At 44.4% G+C, this 20,098-nt stretch overlaps 2 protein-coding genes across 2 annotated transcripts in view; both read left to right on the forward strand.

The window, feature by feature from the left end:
• LOC127604989 (poliovirus receptor homolog) overlaps positions 1-11,606 on the forward strand; it is a 103,927-nt gene extending 92,321 nt beyond the window's left edge. The window contains exons 7-10 of the mRNA XM_052072447.1: positions 6,987-7,116; positions 7,249-7,306; positions 7,664-7,762; positions 8,270-11,606. Coding sequence (XP_051928407.1) covers positions 6,987-7,116; positions 7,249-7,306; positions 7,664-7,762; positions 8,270-8,443 — 461 coding nt within the window. The 3' untranslated portion in view covers positions 8,444-11,606. The remainder of the gene's footprint in view (positions 1-6,986; positions 7,117-7,248; positions 7,307-7,663; positions 7,763-8,269) is intronic.
• A 1,430-nt stretch (positions 11,607-13,036) lies between these two features.
• Positions 13,037-20,014, forward strand: slc9a1b (solute carrier family 9 member A1b). Its single transcript, XM_052072554.1, has 12 exons — positions 13,037-13,996; positions 15,360-15,820; positions 16,397-16,647; positions 16,859-17,076; positions 17,290-17,486; positions 17,587-17,676; positions 17,998-18,068; positions 18,256-18,423; positions 18,585-18,693; positions 18,771-18,869; positions 19,017-19,092; positions 19,190-20,014. The coding sequence occupies exons 1-12, from the start codon at positions 13,729-13,731 to the stop codon at positions 19,369-19,371; spliced, it is 2,190 nt and encodes a 729-aa protein (XP_051928514.1). The 5' UTR covers positions 13,037-13,728; the 3' UTR covers positions 19,372-20,014.
• The last annotated feature ends 84 nt before the right edge of the window (positions 20,015-20,098 follow it).

The raw sequence follows: 20,098 nt of genomic DNA on the forward strand, positions 1-20,098 counted from the left end.
CAAGAAACTAGCAGTAGGCCGCTCCAGTTGTTAGCTAGCTGGCTACTTCCTGGTTCTTGGAAAGGGGCCATTGGAGTAGACTGACAGGGATTTACTATTTCAAAAAATGAAGACAGACAAAAACAAAGCGCTGTTTTTGTTGGTTGAGGGACCGGACGGTAGTATTTCTGATTTGGGGAGGCGGAGGGAGGCTTTTTTTGTGACGCAAATTTGTGACAGCAGTAGAACAAAAGGTGTAGCGGTCGACTGACCGACTTGACTCAACTTGACTTTGCTTGACTCAACTGATTTAACTTGACCGACCGACTGGCTGATCGAAATACACAACAGGAAATAAGTTCCAATATGAGAAGAATCACTTTCATTTTCCATCTGCAATGACACAGAGCGCCCATGGCCGCCTTCTATTGACTCGATCACACCCACAGAGAGCTTCTCCACTGGGCTCATCGTCTCCTTCCCTCCGGCTCAACACTGTGGGTGCGTGCGTGTGTATGAATGATATTATGATTTGTGCTATTTTTAGCTTGGTTTTTAGTAGGTTGTCGCTTGGCCCGTGCTGCTTTGTGCATACACGCGCGTTTTTGCGAGTGTGTGGGACGGCTGACTAATACGGTCGCAAGGGCGGGGAGGCTGCTAGGGCTCAGAGCACTGCGCGTTTGCGTGAGCGCGTGCGTGCGTGTCAATGGGTGAGTGATGGTTGGCCTGGTAGCGGATGGCAGCTAACATATGCTTCGATCCCGTCAGCACACCCCACGAGTAAGTGTTACTCTAACAGGAAGTGCAACCCGAATACACACATAATATCTTCACTTTACTGCGTGGAGTCTTATCTAACGCGCACATTTGCTCCCTTACTCACTACATCAACATGGGAGAGAGGAAAGGAGAAGAGGCAGTAAAACAGGCCAAAATCCATGCTCACTTGGATTGGATTGTCCTTGCCTACTCACTTCCTCCGTTACCCCCTCACTTACTCCATTGCTCGTTCCTGCTGTCTGCCTTTCATGACTTCACTCCCTCAATCGCTGCGATGCTCCTCCATCTCACATCCCACGAGCTGCCTTCCTCACTGCCTTGGTTCCTGCTCCCTTACCTTATCCACCTCCCTCATACTTATACTCGCTCGCGCTCTACCTCCCACCCTCCATACTTCCTTGTCTCCTCCTTTGCTCCCCCCCCCCCCTTTTTCCTCTTTCCTGTCAAGCTTTGACCCACTTTGTTGGTGGATGCTTTGGGGGCTTTCTGTCTTTCACGTAAACTCATTTGCTGTGGATCATTTACAGAGCAATGCCGTTTCTCTGCACACAGCAACCTTCGTCTTTTTATACACTGTGTGTGTGTGTGGGGGGGGGTGTAATCTGTTAAATGGGCAGAGACATACGGACAGGGGAGACAAACACAAAATGACGGGCACTGGTAGGCAGATTAAAACACAAAGGTCACACTCGCCTGCTTTGTGTGTGTGTGTGTGTGTGTGTGTGTGTGTGTGTGTGTGTGTGTGTGTGTGTGTGTAATCAAGTGAGGGATATAATACTTGGTTTCAACAAAATCGTCCGCCAATAGAATAGGAAAGTTTTACTTGGCAAAATGTGCCGACTTTAGAGTGCCTCGTTGTCAGCTCTGAGTGTGCGCAACTCATGCAGAGAAAGACGAAACACCGAAGGGAATGGGGGAGGAATGAAAAACGGCTGGGTGAAAAAAAAATAAATAAATACAAATAATCATGAGCATTAATCGCAATCCTATTATCAAAATCAATTGGCATTGTGCGCTGACCGACAAATTGCCTGAGTAAAAAAATTTTTTTTTTTTAATGTTTATTATTTATTTTTTTCCTGAGTTCAGCTATGTCATCTTGGTATCTGCGGGGAGTCGAAAGCCTTGCCACCGCACAAGACTCTCTCCCTTTCAGTGACAGAACGTGGTCTCAACATTAATAATCATGCAGGGTGAGGTCAAAGGATGTGGGCGGTCATGGTAGCTTAACCTCGTGTTTTTCGGAGACCATCGCAGGTCAAGTCCCCGGGAAGCGAACATGTCACGCGTCGAATCGGAAGCCAATGACGAGAGCGCAAGTCAAAAGCGAGGCGAAGGTGCGCCGGAGCTAATTGTCGGAGCTGCGCTACTGTCACGTCTTCATCCACTCGGCGCAAAGTTAGTCATCATCTCAGCGTTAATTATTGACGTCATCGATGTGCTCTGAGTGCGTTGTCTTCTTTTGTGGTGTAATTGTGTTGTTTACTTCTTTGGGCGTCTTTCATTCTTTTGTCCTTTGAATTACTTTGTTTTGGATTTGAATGTGGCGCACTATTGTGTTCGTTGTTTGTAATTAATTATTTGCTTCTTTGTGTGAATGGATTTTTTTGTGGTTTCAATTTGTTGATATCTTCTGTTCTTTGTTGGTGTGATCGTCTTCTTTGAGCTGCGTTTGTTCTGTGGATTTTTTTTTCTTCTCGCTTGAATTGATGTCGCTGGTCCGAAGTGGAAGCGTCAACAAAGCTTCTAATCATCTTGTATTACCTATACCTGGCTTGTATTACCTTTTTTTATTTTTTAATTGCCCTTCTCATCCTCATCCTCCTCCTCCTCTTCCTCTTCAAGTGGCCAACTGAAAGGAATAAAGAAGCTTTTAGCCTCCAAAATCTCCCGCTTTATGCATCGTAATTGCTGACTGATTGCAGTCATTTCCAAGTCCTCGTCACTTTGGAAGTCTTTTGAAGGCTTGGGAGGGGTGATTACGTGTGTACGTTTGCGTCCTTGTTTGTGGTGTTTATGGATTTATGTTTTCTTTGCATGCACTCATCAGTATCAGTGAGTCCATTTGTCCGTAAATGTCGCATCGTGTCGTCTCCTGGCCTGCCGCGTGCATGTGAGTGGGGGTGTGGGTGCGCAGGTCTGCGTGTGTGAACGGCTGCGTGCCTGCTTGTACATGTGCATGCGTGTGTGTGTGTGTGTAAATAGAGCGGGAGAACGGTTGGGGCCTTAAGCAGGTGCCTGGCGGATGAACAGGTCCAAAGACGAGACCGGCCTGGAAGGGAAAGTTCATGATGATGACTTGAATGACAATTACAATGATCATGATGGCGATGATGCAATTAACCACCCGATGACCGGTTTGGTCCGCCATCGCAGGACGCCGTGACGAAGATGCCATCTCGCTCCTTTTTAAAAAGATGAGCGTGCGGCACGAGGCATTTAACCACCAAGCGTTTCCAGCGCGGTTTGCGCTAAAGCTGCAATTACGGCGGGCCTTGTCTCGTCTCGTCGTCGCCCACCTCCACTCCAGCCTCTCCTTCTCCTCCTTTGAATAGTGCGGACCTGAAAATCATGTGAAAAAAATGTCACCACCTTATTCATTCCGTCTTGACTATTTTCCTGAAATATAGAAAGCTAATATATGGTGCGTTCCATAGATATGGCTGCCATATCTATGGTTCGACCAAAATGGCTGCCAAAACACCCCCCCCCAATATGGCGCATCAATATGCTCTCCAAAGATGGCTGCCGCAATTCACTCCACAACTGCGCATTTTACAAATAGCCTGATAAAGTTTACCCATTAAGGAAGCTAGCTAAGATGATGCTAACATGCTAATTGATGCGAACAACTGCGAATTGAACCTCCAAACACACCTCCACTGAGGCTTAAAATTGTCACTTTTTGTTTTTTTTTTGTTTTTCGCAGTAACATTCTCTGACTTCTCCTGTCGCTTTTTTTTTTTTTTGACGTGTGAAAGATAGACTCATGCGCACACGTCCTACCAAGCAACACCCACTTGGCGTGTGTATTCTTGTTTGCGTGCCCCCTACCACAACCTGCCACTTTGCCTGCAACAATGTTCTTGTACTCCTTGTTTTTCACTGTATATTTTCTTTGTATTTGTGCCGACTGCAGACTGCAGTGTGCGCGCGCGTGTGTGTGTGTGTGGGTGTGTGTAATCTGTTAAATGGGCAGAGACATACGGACAGGGGAGACAAACACAAAATGACGGGAACTGGTAGGCAGATTAAAACACAAAGGTCACACTCGCCTGCTTTGTGTGTGTGTGTGTGTGTGTGTGTGTGTGTGTGTGTGTGTGTGTGTGTGTAATCAAGTGAGGGATATAATACTTGGTTTCAACAAAATCGTCCGCCAATAGAATAGGAAAGTTTTACTTGGCAAAATGTGCCGACTTTAGAGTGCCTCGTTGTCAGCTCTGAGTGTGCGCAACTCATGCAGAGAAAGACGAAACACCGAAGGGAATGGGGGAGGAATGAAAAACGGCTGGGTGAAAAAAAATAAATAAATACAAATAATCATGAGCATTAATCGCAATCCTATTATCAAAATCAATTGGCATTGTGCGCTGACCGACAAATTGCCTGAGTAAAAAATTTTTTTTTTTTTTAATGTTTATTATTTATTTTTTTCCTGAGTTCAGCTATGTCATCTTGGTATCTGCGGGGAGTCGAAAGCCTTGCCACCGCACAAGACTCTCTCCCTTTCAGTGACAGAACGTGGTCTCAACATTAATAATCATGCAGGGTGAGGTCAAAGGATGTGGGCGGTCATGGTAGCTTAACCTCGTGTTTTTCGGAGACCATCGCAGGTCAAGTCCCCGGGAAGCGAACATGTCACGCGTCGAATCGGAAGCCAATGACGAGAGCGCAAGTCAAAAGCGAGGCGAAGGTGCGCCGGAGCTAATTGTCGGAGCTGCGCTACTGTCACGTCTTCATCCACTCGGCGCAAAATTATTCATCATCTCAGCGTCAATTATTGACTTCATCGATGTGCTCTGAGTGCGTTGTGTTCTTTTGTGGTGTAATTGTGTTGTCTCCTTCTTTGGGCGTCTTTCATTCTTTTGTCCTTTGAATTACTTTGTCCTTGAATGCGGCGCACCACTGTGTTCGTTGTTTGTAATTTATTCTTTGCTTCTTTGTGTGCATGGATTTTTTTGTGGTTTCAATTTGTTTAAATCTTCGGTTCTTTGTTGGTGTGATCGTCTTCTTCTTTGAGCAGCGTGTGTTCTGTGGATTTTTCTTCTCGCTTGAATTGAGGTCGCTGGTTTGTTTGCGGGCATGTGGGTGTGAATGGTCGTTTGTCTCTCTATGTGCCCTGCGACTGACTGGCGACCAATTCAGGGTGTAGTCGGCATGATTTGCATTCATTGTCTTCTTCCGTGCCTCGATTTCATTTTCTTCCAGGAAAACAAATGTAACCTCTGTGTGTTGGTCCGAAGTTGAAGCGTCAACAAAGCTTCAAATCATCTTTACTGGCTTGTATTACCTTTTTTTATTTTTTAATGGCCCTGCCTCATCCTCCTCCTCCTCCTCCTCTTCCTCTTCCTCTTCAAGTGGCCAACTAAAAGGAAATGGAAGCTTTTAGCCTCCAAAATCTCCTGCTTTATGCATCGTAATTGCTGACTGATTGCAGTCATTTCCAAGCCCTCGTCACTTTGGAAGTCTTTTGAAGGCTTGGGAGGGGTGATTACGTGTGTACGTTTGCGTCCTTGTTTGTGGTGTTTATGGATTTATGTTTTCTTTGCACGCACTCATCAGTATCAGTGAGTCAATTTGGCGGTAAATGGGAGCAGCCATGCTTATGCGGATGCTTTTTGAGTCACACCGGGGTGTGTACGTTCGTGTGTGTGAGTGTTCTTTGGGAAAAGGGGTGTATTTGTCAGGAAATGCCTTTTTTTTTCCATGCGCGCAAATGAACAGCGAGACGGCGCTGGAAGGCACAAAAGTGCCTGCGCCCGCGCGCGTGCGTTTAGAGTAAAGTCTGAAGGATGAGCGAGGGATCAAAGCATGAAGGAAGGTTGGAAGGCAAGGTAGGAGGAGGACTAAGAGTCACAGGAAGGGGAATGAAGGTGTCGCTTCCACATCCTTTTCCTGCACTTTATCTTCCTCCCCCTCTTCCTGATTTTCCCCTTTATTATCCTCTTCACCTTCTATCTATCTATCTATCTATCTATCTATCTATCTATCTATCTGTATCTGTCTATCTGTCTATCTGTCTATCTGTCTATCTGTCTATCTGTCTATCTGTCTGTCTGTCTGTCTGTCTGTCCGGCCAGCAGGCTAGCTAGCTAGCTAGCTAGCTTCAGTGACACGGCTTAATCCCCCCCCCCCCCAAAAAAAACATTTCAGAGAGTCTTCCAAAAGTCATTTTGTATTGAACATTTTATCGGAAGTTCAGACGGTGACTCGTTTTGACATCACGGCAGTTGTTGGAACAGTGCGCTTCTGCTTGGAGCGCAGTGCCACCTGCTGGTGAGGCACGGGAAAACAAAGAAGACGAGTCATGTTCTTTTCTTTGTTTTTGTTCAGCTTGGTGTCATCTCGAGTGCTTGGGAGAAAGAAATGGGTGTCACCTTGGAACGTTCCGCTTTCTGCACACGGAGAATAGACACCTCGCTACATGTTTTATATGCGTGTTTATGAGCAAGACAGAGTTCAAGGAGAACGAAAATGTGACGGTGGCCACGTTTTTGCTTTTTAAAACGTGGCTTCGCTTTGGAGAAAATACTCATGTATGTCAAAAGAGCACAATACGTGCAGTGAAGTTTGCTCCATTCAAAAACCTTTCAAATCATAATCCTTTTTACTCTATTTTCTTCACTTCTTATATTTCATAAATTACTTGCCTTTTTTATATTTTCGAACACAAATACAATGCAGGTGCATGTTCACCAATTTTAATGTGGGAGAAAGTGATTTTTGTTTTTTACAAAATTAACTTTTCAGAAATTCATACTTCCTTTATATACCGGTCATGAAAATCCTTTTGTTGGTATTCACCTTTTGAATAAGAATCGTCCTGCACATAGCAAAAAAAAATCCATGAATGATTGACGCCCATTTGAAAGGAAGCGGATTTTTTTTTTTAGTTTGTGAGAGAGAGAAAATTCAAATGCAAAACTGCTTTCACCAACTCCTTCAGTCTCCGATTAGCTCTTACGCAAGAGCATTGTGCTGATTTTGTGTCATTTGTCGCCTCCTAGAGAAGGAACGTCTCATGGCGCCAGGCCCGTCGACCGGCGCGGTGATCGGCGGCCTCCTCGGCGCCCTCGCCATCATCGGCATCGTGGTGGGCCTCGTTTTCTTTATCCGCAGACGCCAGCGTGACGCCGAGTGAGTCCTCGGCCGATCAGAATGCTTATTGATCATTCCTGTGACGAATTGATTGTACAGCTCCGACTGTGCTTGTTTCAATGACCATATATGGTTTCGTCATTTTAATATGAATTCGTGTCGTCCAATCAGCGGCCCCCCAAAGCACAAGCCCCCGCCCCCTGTCAAGAGCGGCGGCTCAACGGAGCTGGTGAGTCAAAATCAGTAAATCCATCTATCGGTAAGCGTCTCTGTTTTTGATTAGCACTTGTTTAAGACTCCGTCCACTGTGCAGGAAATTATCCAATATACATTAATTGGTTTGGAAATGACCATTTACTTACGCTAACGACATATAGTGACAGACAGAACAATTCAATACTCTTCCGCTAGATGGCGGAATGTCCACAATCAACCTGTGTCGAGTATTTTCCATTCGTTAGCATTCATGCAACATGCATAGCGTGAGTAAGCTAAATGAATGGGTAAACTGAGAGTATTTATTTCAGTATACAGTATATACATGTGTATAGCGATTTTCTTTGTCTGTTTCAATGCGTGGGCGCAGCTCAACAAGCCGTCCGAGGTGCCCTGCGCCACCGAGATGGCGCCTCTCGCCCCAGCAGGAGACATCTACTACGAGCCAACGGGAAGCGAGCCTGTCAGGGTAACCCGCGCACCTTATTTTCCATTAAAGTATGACTGTAGTTTTGCAAAGGTGCAATGCTTTGAAGTGGGGGATTCAATTTTATTTCAGCAAAAAAAATAAAATTCTGTTAATAAAAAAAAATTGATAAATTAATCACATTACCATAACAATGTTTAATTATTCTTGCCTTTCCTCTTAAAAAAAAAAACAGTTACTCTAAGATTTCTTTTTTCCAGAAAATATACAATTAAATTTGTCTAAATAAGCGGGAGATGGGGAGCGCTCAATTACATTTTCAGCTGTGACAAGAGCACTTAAGAGCATTTAAGAATTACTTTTTTACTCTAGTTCAATTAGCCCAAACTTTAATCAGGAAAAAAAAACACTTATTACGACTTTCTTGAACAAAACAATTCGAAAAAAATTCTCCAAAAAATAGTTCCTGTAAGATTGCATCTTTCACAAAAAAATGAAAAAGGACTTCATATTAGTTTTATTTTCTGAGTAACGCCTTTTCTTTTGCAGAACTCGAACAGTGAAACTCCCGGCACGCCGAACGGCAGCGGACCTCCACTGCCGGACGCAATGAACCTGAATCTGGACCCGGACCTGGACCTGGTCTCGACCAATCACGAGTCTCCGCCGGTCGCCAACATCGCTCGTGGCGAGAGCTTTGTTTCGCCTGCCATGTACGTGTAAGCGTGGCCGGCCACTGGGAGATCCCCTGCTGTGAGTTTTTTTTTTAAACACTTATATTTTTAACACTTTTAACCAACATCCTTTTTTTATGTTGCACAGTCTCACTGCTGAGGATAAGAGTACAGTGTGGGTTAAAGCAGCTGATTGGCTACTTTTAGGGCTGCTTAATATGGCCTTAAATTACTGTACCTCTTCCCCCCCACACACACACACAAAAATACAATTATCTCATATTTTAATCGCCACCTCCCCCCACTTTTGCTTCTCGAAAAAGCAAATAACAATGGCCAAACAAGCTCGCTAAAATTTTTTTTTCCCCTTTAGATTACGGTAACTTGCATCACCTTCTATATCAATGAGACAAACACGTGTCTTTTTCTTTTCAAGTAATGTGGAAATAAGTGCTGGTCCCTTTTGTCGAAAGTTTGTCAGCACTAATTGTGCTTTTGTAAACTAGCTTCTCTCACTTCGCAGCCATGTTGTTCGTGTAAGCAATGCATGTCAATGGAACTACATACAGATATACATACAGTATATATGTATATGATTAGAGGTGAGCATCAAATCAATTCAAATCACCCAGCCCTAACTGCTCGCTAACCTCTTCCATGAGCTTCTTTCATGGGAAAAAAAAAAAATCCATTCCCAACTCTGAAAAAAAAACTGTCTGCTCTCATTGTTTTTCTGTTTTGTTTTGGGGGGGTTTAAACACACACACACACACACACACACACGAGCACATTCAGGTGTCCATCGCAAGGAATGTAACACAAATGTGCATGTGAAGTTAATCCCCCTCCATCATTGACTGAAATCTTGAAACGCTGAATTTACACCATGCAAATAAAGTCGGTGTGCCGCCATCTAGTGGTACATATGGAATTACACCAGATGTAAACAATGGTTTCACCAAAATTAGTTAGTAACCGTGCAAAAAATAATAATAATCCAGCAATGGAGGGGGCTTTCTAAACTCACACCGGACACTTCATTCGTCACACATTCTAATAAGAATTATCATAATTAACAGTAATGCTAACTTTTATGCTCTTTGTGTAATAATATGTGAACTGTCCCTTATATTTGAGGCTCTCGTATATTTGTTTTGAATGTTTGGAAAGCACATGCACAGCAAGCACACGACTAATCAAGTTTTCTTATTCTTTTTTTTTTCTTTTTGTAACAATTGTTGCTGAAACCTGAGCATTATGTAAATACATGCAAAGCTTTCATTGGAAGGTGTCCCTAATGAAGTGTCTGGTGAGCATTTGAGGAGAAAATACTGCCATTACCGTGGATGTCAACGTTGTACAGTACCAAAATGATCAACAGTGTAAATACTACTGCTCATATTAATGATGATGAATGATAATTATTTTGGTGATCTATAATTATTGGTGTAAAAAAAAATGATAGTGGTTCGCAGTGCCTCTCCGGAGGGTGTGCAAGTGCGTGTTTTACTTTTTAATGAAAACGTCACTGCGCAGCCAAAGGATGCTGACGACGCAAGAAAATATGAAAAATAATGCTTCTAATAATGAAATATGTGAACTTGAATCATGTAACTGTGCATGGCATGAGGACCAGTTTGTTCCTTCCCAAAGCTCTTTGACTGCAGCGTCATTATTTTTATAATATTCACCAAGTCCGATTGAAGATGAAAAAGGGATTTTTTTTTTCAGCATTCGGTTTTGTATTTTTTGTTTAGATTTTTTTTTTTTTACCCACAGTACTTGTCCCACAAGTCACTAGTTAAACTCCAGACAAACTGCTGAATCAAATGTAATGTGCTCACTTTTCAAGGGTGTTTGTGCTGATTATGGTGACAATCATGTTTGTTGGTTTTGCTGCATGCTATGTGAAACACTCCACTTAAAGGGATTTCTTTCAAGGACACACACACAAAAAAAAGAAAGGGGACAGTGTGTGCATGTTTGAATTCATCGGCACTTGGATTGGATCCAAAACGGCAACAAGAAGTCACACTGATAAGGGAAAGCCAAAAATATCGTACAAAGAATTGTACCTGATCTCTGTATTTACTGGAAACAAATCATCTTATTTTTCCAAACTAACAAATCATGCCCAAAAATGTGCATGACTAATCGCTTTCAGTAGGCGTAAAACGCGGGATGTTAGAGGATTGAGGCATTCGGTCTCTTTCTAATCTCGTCGGCAAAAAGAGGCTTATCTTCCTCTTTTCTCTTCTTATTTCAAACGTATGTTTTGTATGTATATTTTTTAATTGAGTTATAACTGGAAAAAAAAAACAAATCAAAGAAAAAGCGCAACAACAAACCTGGAACACATTGTTTCAGTCAAAATATAACAAAATTAAAACATTTAAGTGTCTTTTTTGTGCAGGTGGGGAGGATGTTGTAATACTTACAAAACTAAAATTGTAAGATTAACAGAATAAATTAGTTTTTTTTGGGGGGGGGAGTCATTTGAAAGATGTCGCAGGTGTCTTCATTATGGCTTAATGATTTCTGAAAAATAATCTAATTGGGATTCCTCCCTACCCCCATATCGGGATAGCGATTTTATGTGCGATGACTTTTTCATGGTCCTCTTCTCATGTATTTTTTTTTTTTTTAACAAACACATGCAAGCCCGATTCCAAAAATAACGCAAACTAATCGGTGGCTTTACCACCTCCACTTTTCATGTTTAATCAAACACGTGGACTGCACAAATTAAACACTGAACTTATCTCGACACAATATAAATAAATAAAATATTGATACATATTTAAAAAATAAATTCAGCCAATCAAACGACTGCATTTTTTTCCTCAAAAAATTGAATTTGACTACCTTGCCACGGAAATTTGAAGCTCTCTTGACATCACACAAAGGATAAAGTGTTAGCTGTTAGCGCCCCCCCCCCCCAAAACAGCTGTTCGTCACAGAGTCACACGTGCCTTGTTTGCTTTTTATTATTATTATTATTGTTTTTACCGGTACCGGTAATTTTATTTTTTCAGTCCTTACCACCAACCTACAATGACCTCGACTGTCACACTGGAGTTCTCTTTCGGATTTTTTATTTGTTTTTTGTTTTTTTTGTCATGTGTTTTGTTTTATACGCTTTTGGGAGGGGCGAAATGTTCACGGACATGTTTTACAAATCTTTGTCTTGTCAAATAAAAACAGAAAGCTAATCCACAAGCGTCCCGGTTTGCTGATTATGACATGACATGCCTGGCAGCCACGGGAATTGAGTTTAAAGACCCAAGGCGAATATCAAAACAAATGTGCTAACAATGTACAGCGGCTGCTTGCTAATAAATTACAGAAATTTTCCGCGTGGCTACCTATGCTAACGATGGCTAAAGGCCACATAAACTCCATTGAGAGAATGAACCAGCGCATCTTTCCCTGATTTAGCGTGAATGCCTTGCTTTTGAGATTCAGTGTTTTAAATCATTGGTGTTAGCATCAAGCCTTCCTCTGCGTAGCTTGACAAAAACAGATGCCATTTGGAGAAACTGAACTACCTAGCTTAAGTTTTACTTGGTGATGGGCAGTGAGACGATGACACAGCGTCTCTAACTGCCGCTGAAATGATTATCGGGACAGAAAAACTGTTCCAAGGTTGCTCCAATGTCGCCATGAGAAATACTGCTAGCAGAAAGGCGCTGTATTTGGGTACTTTAGTCTTGATTGCTAAATAAAAACAAACCCATTGTTGATATTTGTCAGCGGATGCGCTTCACAGAGATATTTTATTCACGGTCTGCTGGACAAACACTTTGGAATCGTTCATGTGAAGAACAGTCAGACGACTGAGGATCTTTTACAGACACATTTGGACACCAACAAGAGGCACAATGCTTCAAATTAACGGTTCCGAATGAGCTTTTTCAGCCAACGTGAAGCTTTCAAATTCAGGTGTCGAAACTGGGGTTCAAACACGGTTCAGGCTTAAGTTTCGAAACATTGTTGGGTTTTCAAACGAGTTTCAAGTCGGTTTGTTTGCGGTTTACTGTTTTTGTCTTTCTCGCTTGGTTTCAAATGCCAGTCCTCCGCAAGGACATTTTTTTTCCCAGCGAATGTCTGTTTTTAACTGACAAATGGTCGACATCCGGCACAGGCGAGGGGGAGGCCGAGCGAGTGGGAATGCGGGGGGGGGCTCTCATTTTTTCTTTCTTTTTCCCACACTCCTACGCCCGTGGAGCACAAAGATGAAATGGTGATGATCATTCATGCACTTAGCTCAGCATCCACTCACTCGCGACGTATATTTCTCCAATGCACCCTCTCTCGGCACGCTCACTCAATCACCCCACAACATTCTCTTCTCCATCAGCTATACTGCAAATGTACTGATGGGGGTCACGTGACTGCGGCCTGATGCACTCTGCGATTGGGAAAAATAAAACTGGCTAAATGTGTGTGTGTGTGTGTGTGTGTGTGTGTGTGTGTGTGTGAGAGAGAGAGAGAGAGAATGAGAGCGTGGTTGGGAGACAGGGTAATATTTACAACGGCGGGAGAGTGTGAGAAAATGAGGGAGACAGATCGAGAGCTGAAGACGGGGGGAAAAATGTATGCGAATGGGAGAGGGGACAGAATAAGTGAGAGGGCAGGCAGAGGGAGAGGACAGGGAGAAATAATGACATAAAAAAAAGAATGAGAGAAAGGGAGAGGAACAGAGGCGTGCACGTAAGGATAAAGAAAGAAGGAGAGAAAGAGGAGGTGGAACTGAGAGGTGGAAAGAAAGAAACAAAGAAAATGGAGAAACAAAGAGACAGAAAAAGCAAGAAAGAGTGAAGGGGTACTGGGAGAGAGAAAAAGCGAACGAGGTACCGGTAGATGGAGAAAAAGACAGACAGGTAGAGGGAGGGACAACAAAAAGAGGGTAGCGAGAAAAGAACGAGTGGGGAAAAGAGAGAAAGACAGCGGGTGGCCAAAGAGACATTTTAAGAGAGACGTGTGTTTGCCGTGCACCTCCACTCCACTAGGTGGCGCATGGCATCACAATTAGACTCGAGCGCACACGCAGAAAGGACGTCCACCTCCCCAGCACCCAATCAACCCCCCCCCCCCCTCACACACTTTTTATGTTATTTTTCTTTCGAGTCCTTTTCACTTTGAAGAATCCACATCTCCTCCGCCATGCCGCTCTGTGATTTTAAGAGGAGGCTGCGCATCAAAGTGCGAGCTACCCCTCATGCGTCCTCCCGTGCTCCCGCTCGTCCTCCTCTTCGTCGTCGTCCCCCTCCTCCTCCTCCTCCTCCTCTTCATCGTTAGTCTCGGCTCAGCTGTAGTTGGACGAGCCCCAGCATGGCCCACCACCAGGCCGGCAAAGGCGCGCGTGTCCCCGGCTTGACGCGCCTCCTCCTTGCACTCGTGCTGGTGCTTGTGGTCTGCGCCAACCCGAGCCAGGGTACGCAGGACAACGACACCCGGGCACACGGAGACGAGGAGCACCAGCAAGGCAACAGCACGGCGCACCGAAAGGCTTTCCCGGTCCTGTCTTTCAACTACGAGTACGTCCGGAAGCCCTTCGAGATCTCGCTATGGATCCTACTCGCGCTGCTCATGAAACTCGGTGAGTGGCTCTTTAAAAATGAGAGACTCTGGAGATGTGTTAAAACATTTTTGCCGGGGTCTGTTTTCGTTCAAACATTTGAACAGGTGGAACAGCTGATAGGAGATTAGCAGCAGGGCCGTAGCTATAGATGTTGGGGTGGCTGCCCCCCCCCCCCACTCCCTGCCCACTCATGAACCAAAATGCGAAAATTATAGCGTTTTAACATTCAGTTTCATATGTAAAATAATTAGAATTGCTCGAAATATGATTTATCGCAAAATGTAGCATGTGAAGAGTCTCCAGTATGTCTAGATTGCACACCACATCGTGTGGAGAAATCTCGTTTTGTACTAGTCGCTTGAGGGCCACGCTGACAGTTGACCCTGGTCTTATCCGCGCGTCCAGCTGCTGTCGGGGAGGGCCGCTCCGACTTCCTGCTCTAATGGACTGCTTGATAGCAATAAGTGCGCCGCGTCCTGACTGAGTGATGCGTCGATCGAAACGGGCGGAAGACGCTGGCTCCAACATGGGGTCATGCGACTGATGAGCTGAGAGGCTTTGCTCGGTACAAGGTGTGGCATACGTGACAATGTCTAAACTTTAAGACCCTTGTGATTTCCTGTACATGCCTCAAGACAGCGGCAAAGTGCTTTTTATCTCTTAGGCAAGGCTACGTAAAGCTTGAAGTTGCAATCTTCAAAAGGAGTGTTGTAAAATGTCCGGCGATACAAGGGAAGAACTTTTTGGCCTTAATTCCTAAAGGTATATTTGTCGTAAACACAACAGCGCTCATCACCAGAAGAATATCGGAATATCTTGCTTTGAGACTTGCTTTAAGATGTAATCGCAGCCTTCGTCCAGGTGGTTTGTTTCAAATAACGGTCGCTGGTGGCACAAAATCTTCATGCCTCAAATTAAAAGTGGAAAACAATAGCAAAAAAAAGCCTACTAGAACAGCTGAACTTTATTTCTGGGTGAGGGGGTTAAATCAGAGCCACTTAAATGATGGCAGGTGTGTACTATGAAGTAAATCTACCTGTAAATAAGTAACCATTTACCTCAGTAAGTACAGCAAAGTAAGGAAAAAAAATGTCAGGAACAGCCTGCTAGAACATCTGAACTTTATTTCGGGTTCATCCGAGGTCCTTTGGATGATGGCAGGTCTGTGCTTACTCAGAATTACTGAGTTTTAAAGTGATTGCTTTATTCCAACCACATTCACATCCCAGTCATAGGGTGTGTGTACTTTTACAACCACATCATTTCAGCCCTTTACGTCAACTGAAGGCCGTAAATTTGCGGGTCCACTTTGAACCTCGTTCCATGTCGGTGCCTTTCACGCAGAACACTTCCTGGCCTTGATGTGTTTTTGGGTCATCAGGCTTCCACATCATTCCCCGAGTGTCCCACGTAGTCCCCGAGAGCTGCCTGCTGATCTTCGTGGGGCTACTGGTGGGCGGCGTCATCAAGGCCATCCGGCAGACGGCGCCCGTATTGGACACCGATCTCTTCTTCCTCTACCTGCTCCCGCCCATCATCCTGGACGCCGGCTACTTTCTCCCCATCCGACCATTCACTGAGAACCTGGGCACCATCCTGGTGTTCGCCGTGGTGGGCACCCTGTGGAACACCTTTTTTGTGGGCGGTGCCATGTACGGCGTGTGCCAGCTGGAAGGGGGTCAACTAAGGGGCGTGGATCTGCTGTCCTGCCTGCTCTTCGGCTCCATTGTGTCGGCCGTGGACCCCGTGGCCGTGCTCGCCGTCTTCGAGGAGATCCATATTAACGAGCTGCTCTACATCCTGGTCTTCGGCGAGTCTCTGCTCAATGACGCTGTCACTGTGGTGAGAGCCCGCGGTGGCCATTTTGTTTTTACCAGTGGCGATGTGTACATTTGATACTCGGGCTTTCAATCGGGACTTCCCCAACTTGAATGTATTCGGGTTTGTATATCGCTACAAATGTGTTTTGCTAGTCCTTGCTCGCTTTAACAAGATTACAAGCAACCAATCAGGTGACAAAAACATGCTGACATTATTGGGGCCAGTATTGTAGCCCTTTGAGCAGGAATTTGACATCTGATTGGCTGAAGAAACGTGCATTTATTAATACAGTTTCTTCCTCACTACTGATTTTGACGGTCATGTGCCGATTAGATAGCCTTGGCAACCAACAGACGAAGGAGTCTGTCACAGCTGCTCAGTAAGTTGCAGTAATATTTTTCATGCTTCGCAGAGGATAAAGAAGATATGCCCTGGGGGGTATTGTATTAGTGTCCGTTTGTTCACCCTATGTTTTCAAATAAACGAGATAACTGGACTATATTACACCGATGCTATTTGGTAGCCCGTCTATAGCATTTTAAATTGTTTGTTAGCATTAGGCTAAAAGGCTCATTTGTTTCTATTGTGTGCGCGCAGGTGCTGTATCACCTGTTTGAGGAGTTCTCCCACGCCGGCACGGTGACGGTGGCTGACGCCCTGCTGGGCGGGCTGTGCTTCTTTGTGGTGTCGTGCGGCGGTATCCTGGTGGGCGCCATCTACGGGCTGTTGGGCGCCTTCACGTCACGCTTCACATCGCATACACGCGTCATAGAGCCACTCTTCGTCTTCCTCTACAGCTACATGGCCTACCTCTCGGCAGAGGTCTTTCACCTGTCGGGCATCATGTCGTGAGTTACGCACACATTTTAGGAGACCTGTTGAAATTTTTTTTTTCATGTTTCATATCGTCTCCAATAAATACACGTGAAACATGTTTGACCTTTTGACATAATTGTTGAGTTATAAAGAAACTAAAAAATATATTCATCATCATTCAAATGAAGTACTTTTCATCTTAGATATTCTGTTGTCCGCCCCCCCCCCCCACCCCCGCTCCAGGCTGATTGCATGCGGCGTGGTGATGCGTCCGTACGTGGAGGCAAACATCTCGCATAAGTCCTACACCACCGTCAAGTACTTCCTGAAGATGTGGAGCAGCGTGAGCGAAACCCTCATCTTCATCTTCCTCGGCGTCTCCACGGTGGCGGGACCCCACGCGTGGAACTGGACGTTCGTCATCGTCACCGTGGTCCTCTGCCTCGTCTCCAGAGTGCTGGGTGAGAAAGGCCGCGACATTTCCGCAACATTTCAAATGATCAAACACCAAGTTGGAAATGTATTCTCGACGCCAAACAACGCAATAATTATTTCATGCACTACTTGAGAGAACAAAGTCAGTACTAATCATGATTTAAAATCCTAATATGAAGTTGAAAAATTTGCTGCTCTTCCTCCAATCTGACTCGTCAAGTCTCTATCTTGTATTTCAGGTGTAGTGGGCCTGACGTTTGTCATCAACAAGTTCCGCATTGTCAAACTGACCAAGAAAGACCAGTTCATTGTGGCCTACGGTGGCCTGCGAGGCGCCATCGCCTTCTCGCTGGGTTTCCTGTTGACGAGCAACAAGATGAAAGACTTGTTTCTCACCGCCATCATCACCCTAATTTTTTTCACTGTCTTCGTGCAGGTAAGGATGGCAAAAAAAATAGTGTTTTTTTATTTGTAATCGCATTCCTCCACCTCAGTGAAAAACTGCGACATCTGTATAATTTGATTTTTGACGGCAGGGGATGACCATCAGGCCTCTCGTGGAACTTCTGGAAGTAAAGAAGAAGAGGGAGTGTGACGGCTCCATCAACGAAGAGATTCACACACAGGTTAGATTTCTTGTTTGTGAGAAACAGCACCACCAAACGGCCATTTGTGCAATTGCAGGCAGTCGCAAAAACTAGGGTGAGCTGAAAGAAGGTACTTTGCGCTTCCAATCTCCTTCTTCAGTCAAATTTACAGAGACAAACAAAATACAGTGCTGTCATCTAGTAGTCAACACTGCAATTACACCCAAAATGAACGGCCAGCTGAGCTAAATAGTTTCAAACTCGACCAAAAAATAAACAAAAATCTGGAAGAGAGTTTACTGTACACCCAAACGTTTGAAAACAAATGGTGAAGACATCATATTTAATTCTGTCATTTAGTTTCTGGATCATCTCCTTGTGGGAATCGAGGACATCTGTGGACATTACGGACACCATCACTGGAAAGACAAGTATGACCTTTGAATCAAATCTCATACTGAATTAATTCAGTTTTACACATATTCACAATAATTAAGGTTGAGATCTTCTCATTCTTGTCATTTGTTTTTCTCCAAATCCCGATTACTGCAACACGCTGGACGCACTCCAATAAGTGATGAGCTCATACCTCCGGTTTATTGTATTGATTTTCTTCAGACTGAGCCGCTTCAACAAGGCCTACGTGAAGAAGTGGCTGATTGCGGGCGACCGCTCCACCGAGCCGCAGCTGCTCTCCTTCTACAACAAGATGGAGATGAAGCAGGCCATGATGATGGTGGAGAGCGGCGGCGGCATCGGCGTCTTCAAACCGCCCTTGATGGTGCCGTAAGTATTTGTCCAAAAGGAGAAAAAAAAAGACTGGCTTGATCGCACAGTTAATTTGTCAGATCGAGTTGAAAAATATACAAGTCTTGTAAATCAAATCTCCGATAATGGTGTGTTTTTATCTCATTTAAGTTTGGCCCGCTCATATTTTTCTACCTCAGGAACATCGAACCCACGGCCCCGTCCCGGAGCAAGACCGTCATCTCCAAAATTCGTGAAATGGAAATCCGAAAGATGTTGCACTCCAACATGCAGAAAAACAGACAACGGGTAGGCGGACCGGGCGTGTTTTTCGTCCGTAGCGGACAAACATTTGACGCCCTCGCGGATTTTGTGTGTGTCGCCAGCTTCGTTCCTACAGCAGGCACGACCTGATGATGGACCCCTTTGAGGAAGACGTGAGCGAAGTTCGCTTCAGGAAGCAACGAGTTGAGATGGAAAGGAGGGTGAGCACTCACTAACACTTGTTGACCCCTTTCGTGCTGCCTGTAACTTAATAACCTGATCATCTGTCCACTGTAGTGACCGCTGAAAAGCTCCATATCGAACTGCGTAAAGTGGTCAAATTTTCCATTTTGCTTTGCACTGCACAGATGAGCCACTATCTGACCGTCCCGGCAAAACGGCCGGAGCCACCTCCCTCAGTGAGACGGGTTGCATTCGAACCAGGTCAGTGGCACCGCCCCCTTTTTTTTTTTTTTTTTTTTTTTTAGCGCAACGTGAATGCGGGAGACGTAGTCACGCCCAAAATACACCCTCTTTGCAGCACACAGAGTTTACACGTACGACGACGGCGAGGGCACCCCAGTGGAGGCCCGCCGGAACGCCTCCAACGCCGTCAGCCTGCTGCACGAATCCGGACGCGAGTTCCAAGAGGAGGAGGAGGAGAAGGAGGAGGAGCAGTTCAAAGCATTGCGCCGTCTCAGTGACCCCGGTCCAAAGTCATAGCTCAAAAAATTGTGTGTAAGATTTGTATTCGTTATGCGGGTGATTACTGTACATGAGTGTTTTTTGGGGGGTAAAATATTATTATTATTAGTTATTTATTTATTTTGCGCTTGTTTGTCATTGCTAGAGACGCCAAATAGGTGGAGTTTAGCCTTAAAAGCACATGCGTCGTGTGGCCACCGAAAAATGCCTGTGTTGAAAAATTTCATTTATATATAGTTATAATCTGGTAATTTTTTTTCCCTCGGGGACTGTTTAAATGAGACTGGTTTTGTATGTACACATTTTTAAAAAAGTGTCACTAACATTCCGCCAGTTAGGTCAGCTCTTCAGCACTCAAAATCAATTTTTGCAGAAGTTGCAAATTGTACTTTTGTTAAACTGTTTACTCATCCAAGTCGGCAAGGCTGTATATCAGTATCTTGCATATCTGTCACTGCCTGAGCTAAAACTGCCTGCATGTTTGCCTTAAAAGAATGTTTAGGTATGTTGTGCCAAGAGTATTTTTATATTTTCAGCCGCAAAACGTATTGATTGGAGACTTGTTTCAGGATTGGGGTGTGGGGGAGTGAAAATAAAGGTTTGTACATGACAATGTGATTTTTGTTCTTATTTGAAAATAAAGGTTTGTGACATTTTTGAATGTTTATAAATTTGAAAAATATTGTGCACTGTAATAATCGCTGTTCCTGAAAGGGTTAAAATTTGCTGTTGACCAATGTTATTT

The sequence above is a fragment of the Hippocampus zosterae genome, chromosome 7 (genome assembly GCF_025434085.1).
Source record: "Hippocampus zosterae strain Florida chromosome 7, ASM2543408v3, whole genome shotgun sequence".
NCBI lineage: Eukaryota > Metazoa > Chordata > Actinopteri > Syngnathiformes > Syngnathidae > Hippocampus > Hippocampus zosterae.

Coding starts and splice junctions, on each gene's coding strand:
- slc9a1b (XM_052072554.1), top strand. CDS start 13,729: ATGGCCCACCACCAGGCCGGCAAAGGCGCGCGTGTCCCCGGCTTGACG. Junction 17,077..17,289: donor CCTCGTCTCCAGAGTGCTGG/GTGAGAAAGGCC, acceptor CTTGTATTTCAG/GTGTAGTGGGCCTGACGTTT. Junction 18,694..18,770: donor TGCAGAAAAACAGACAACGG/GTAGGCGGACCG, acceptor GTGTGTCGCCAG/CTTCGTTCCTACAGCAGGCA.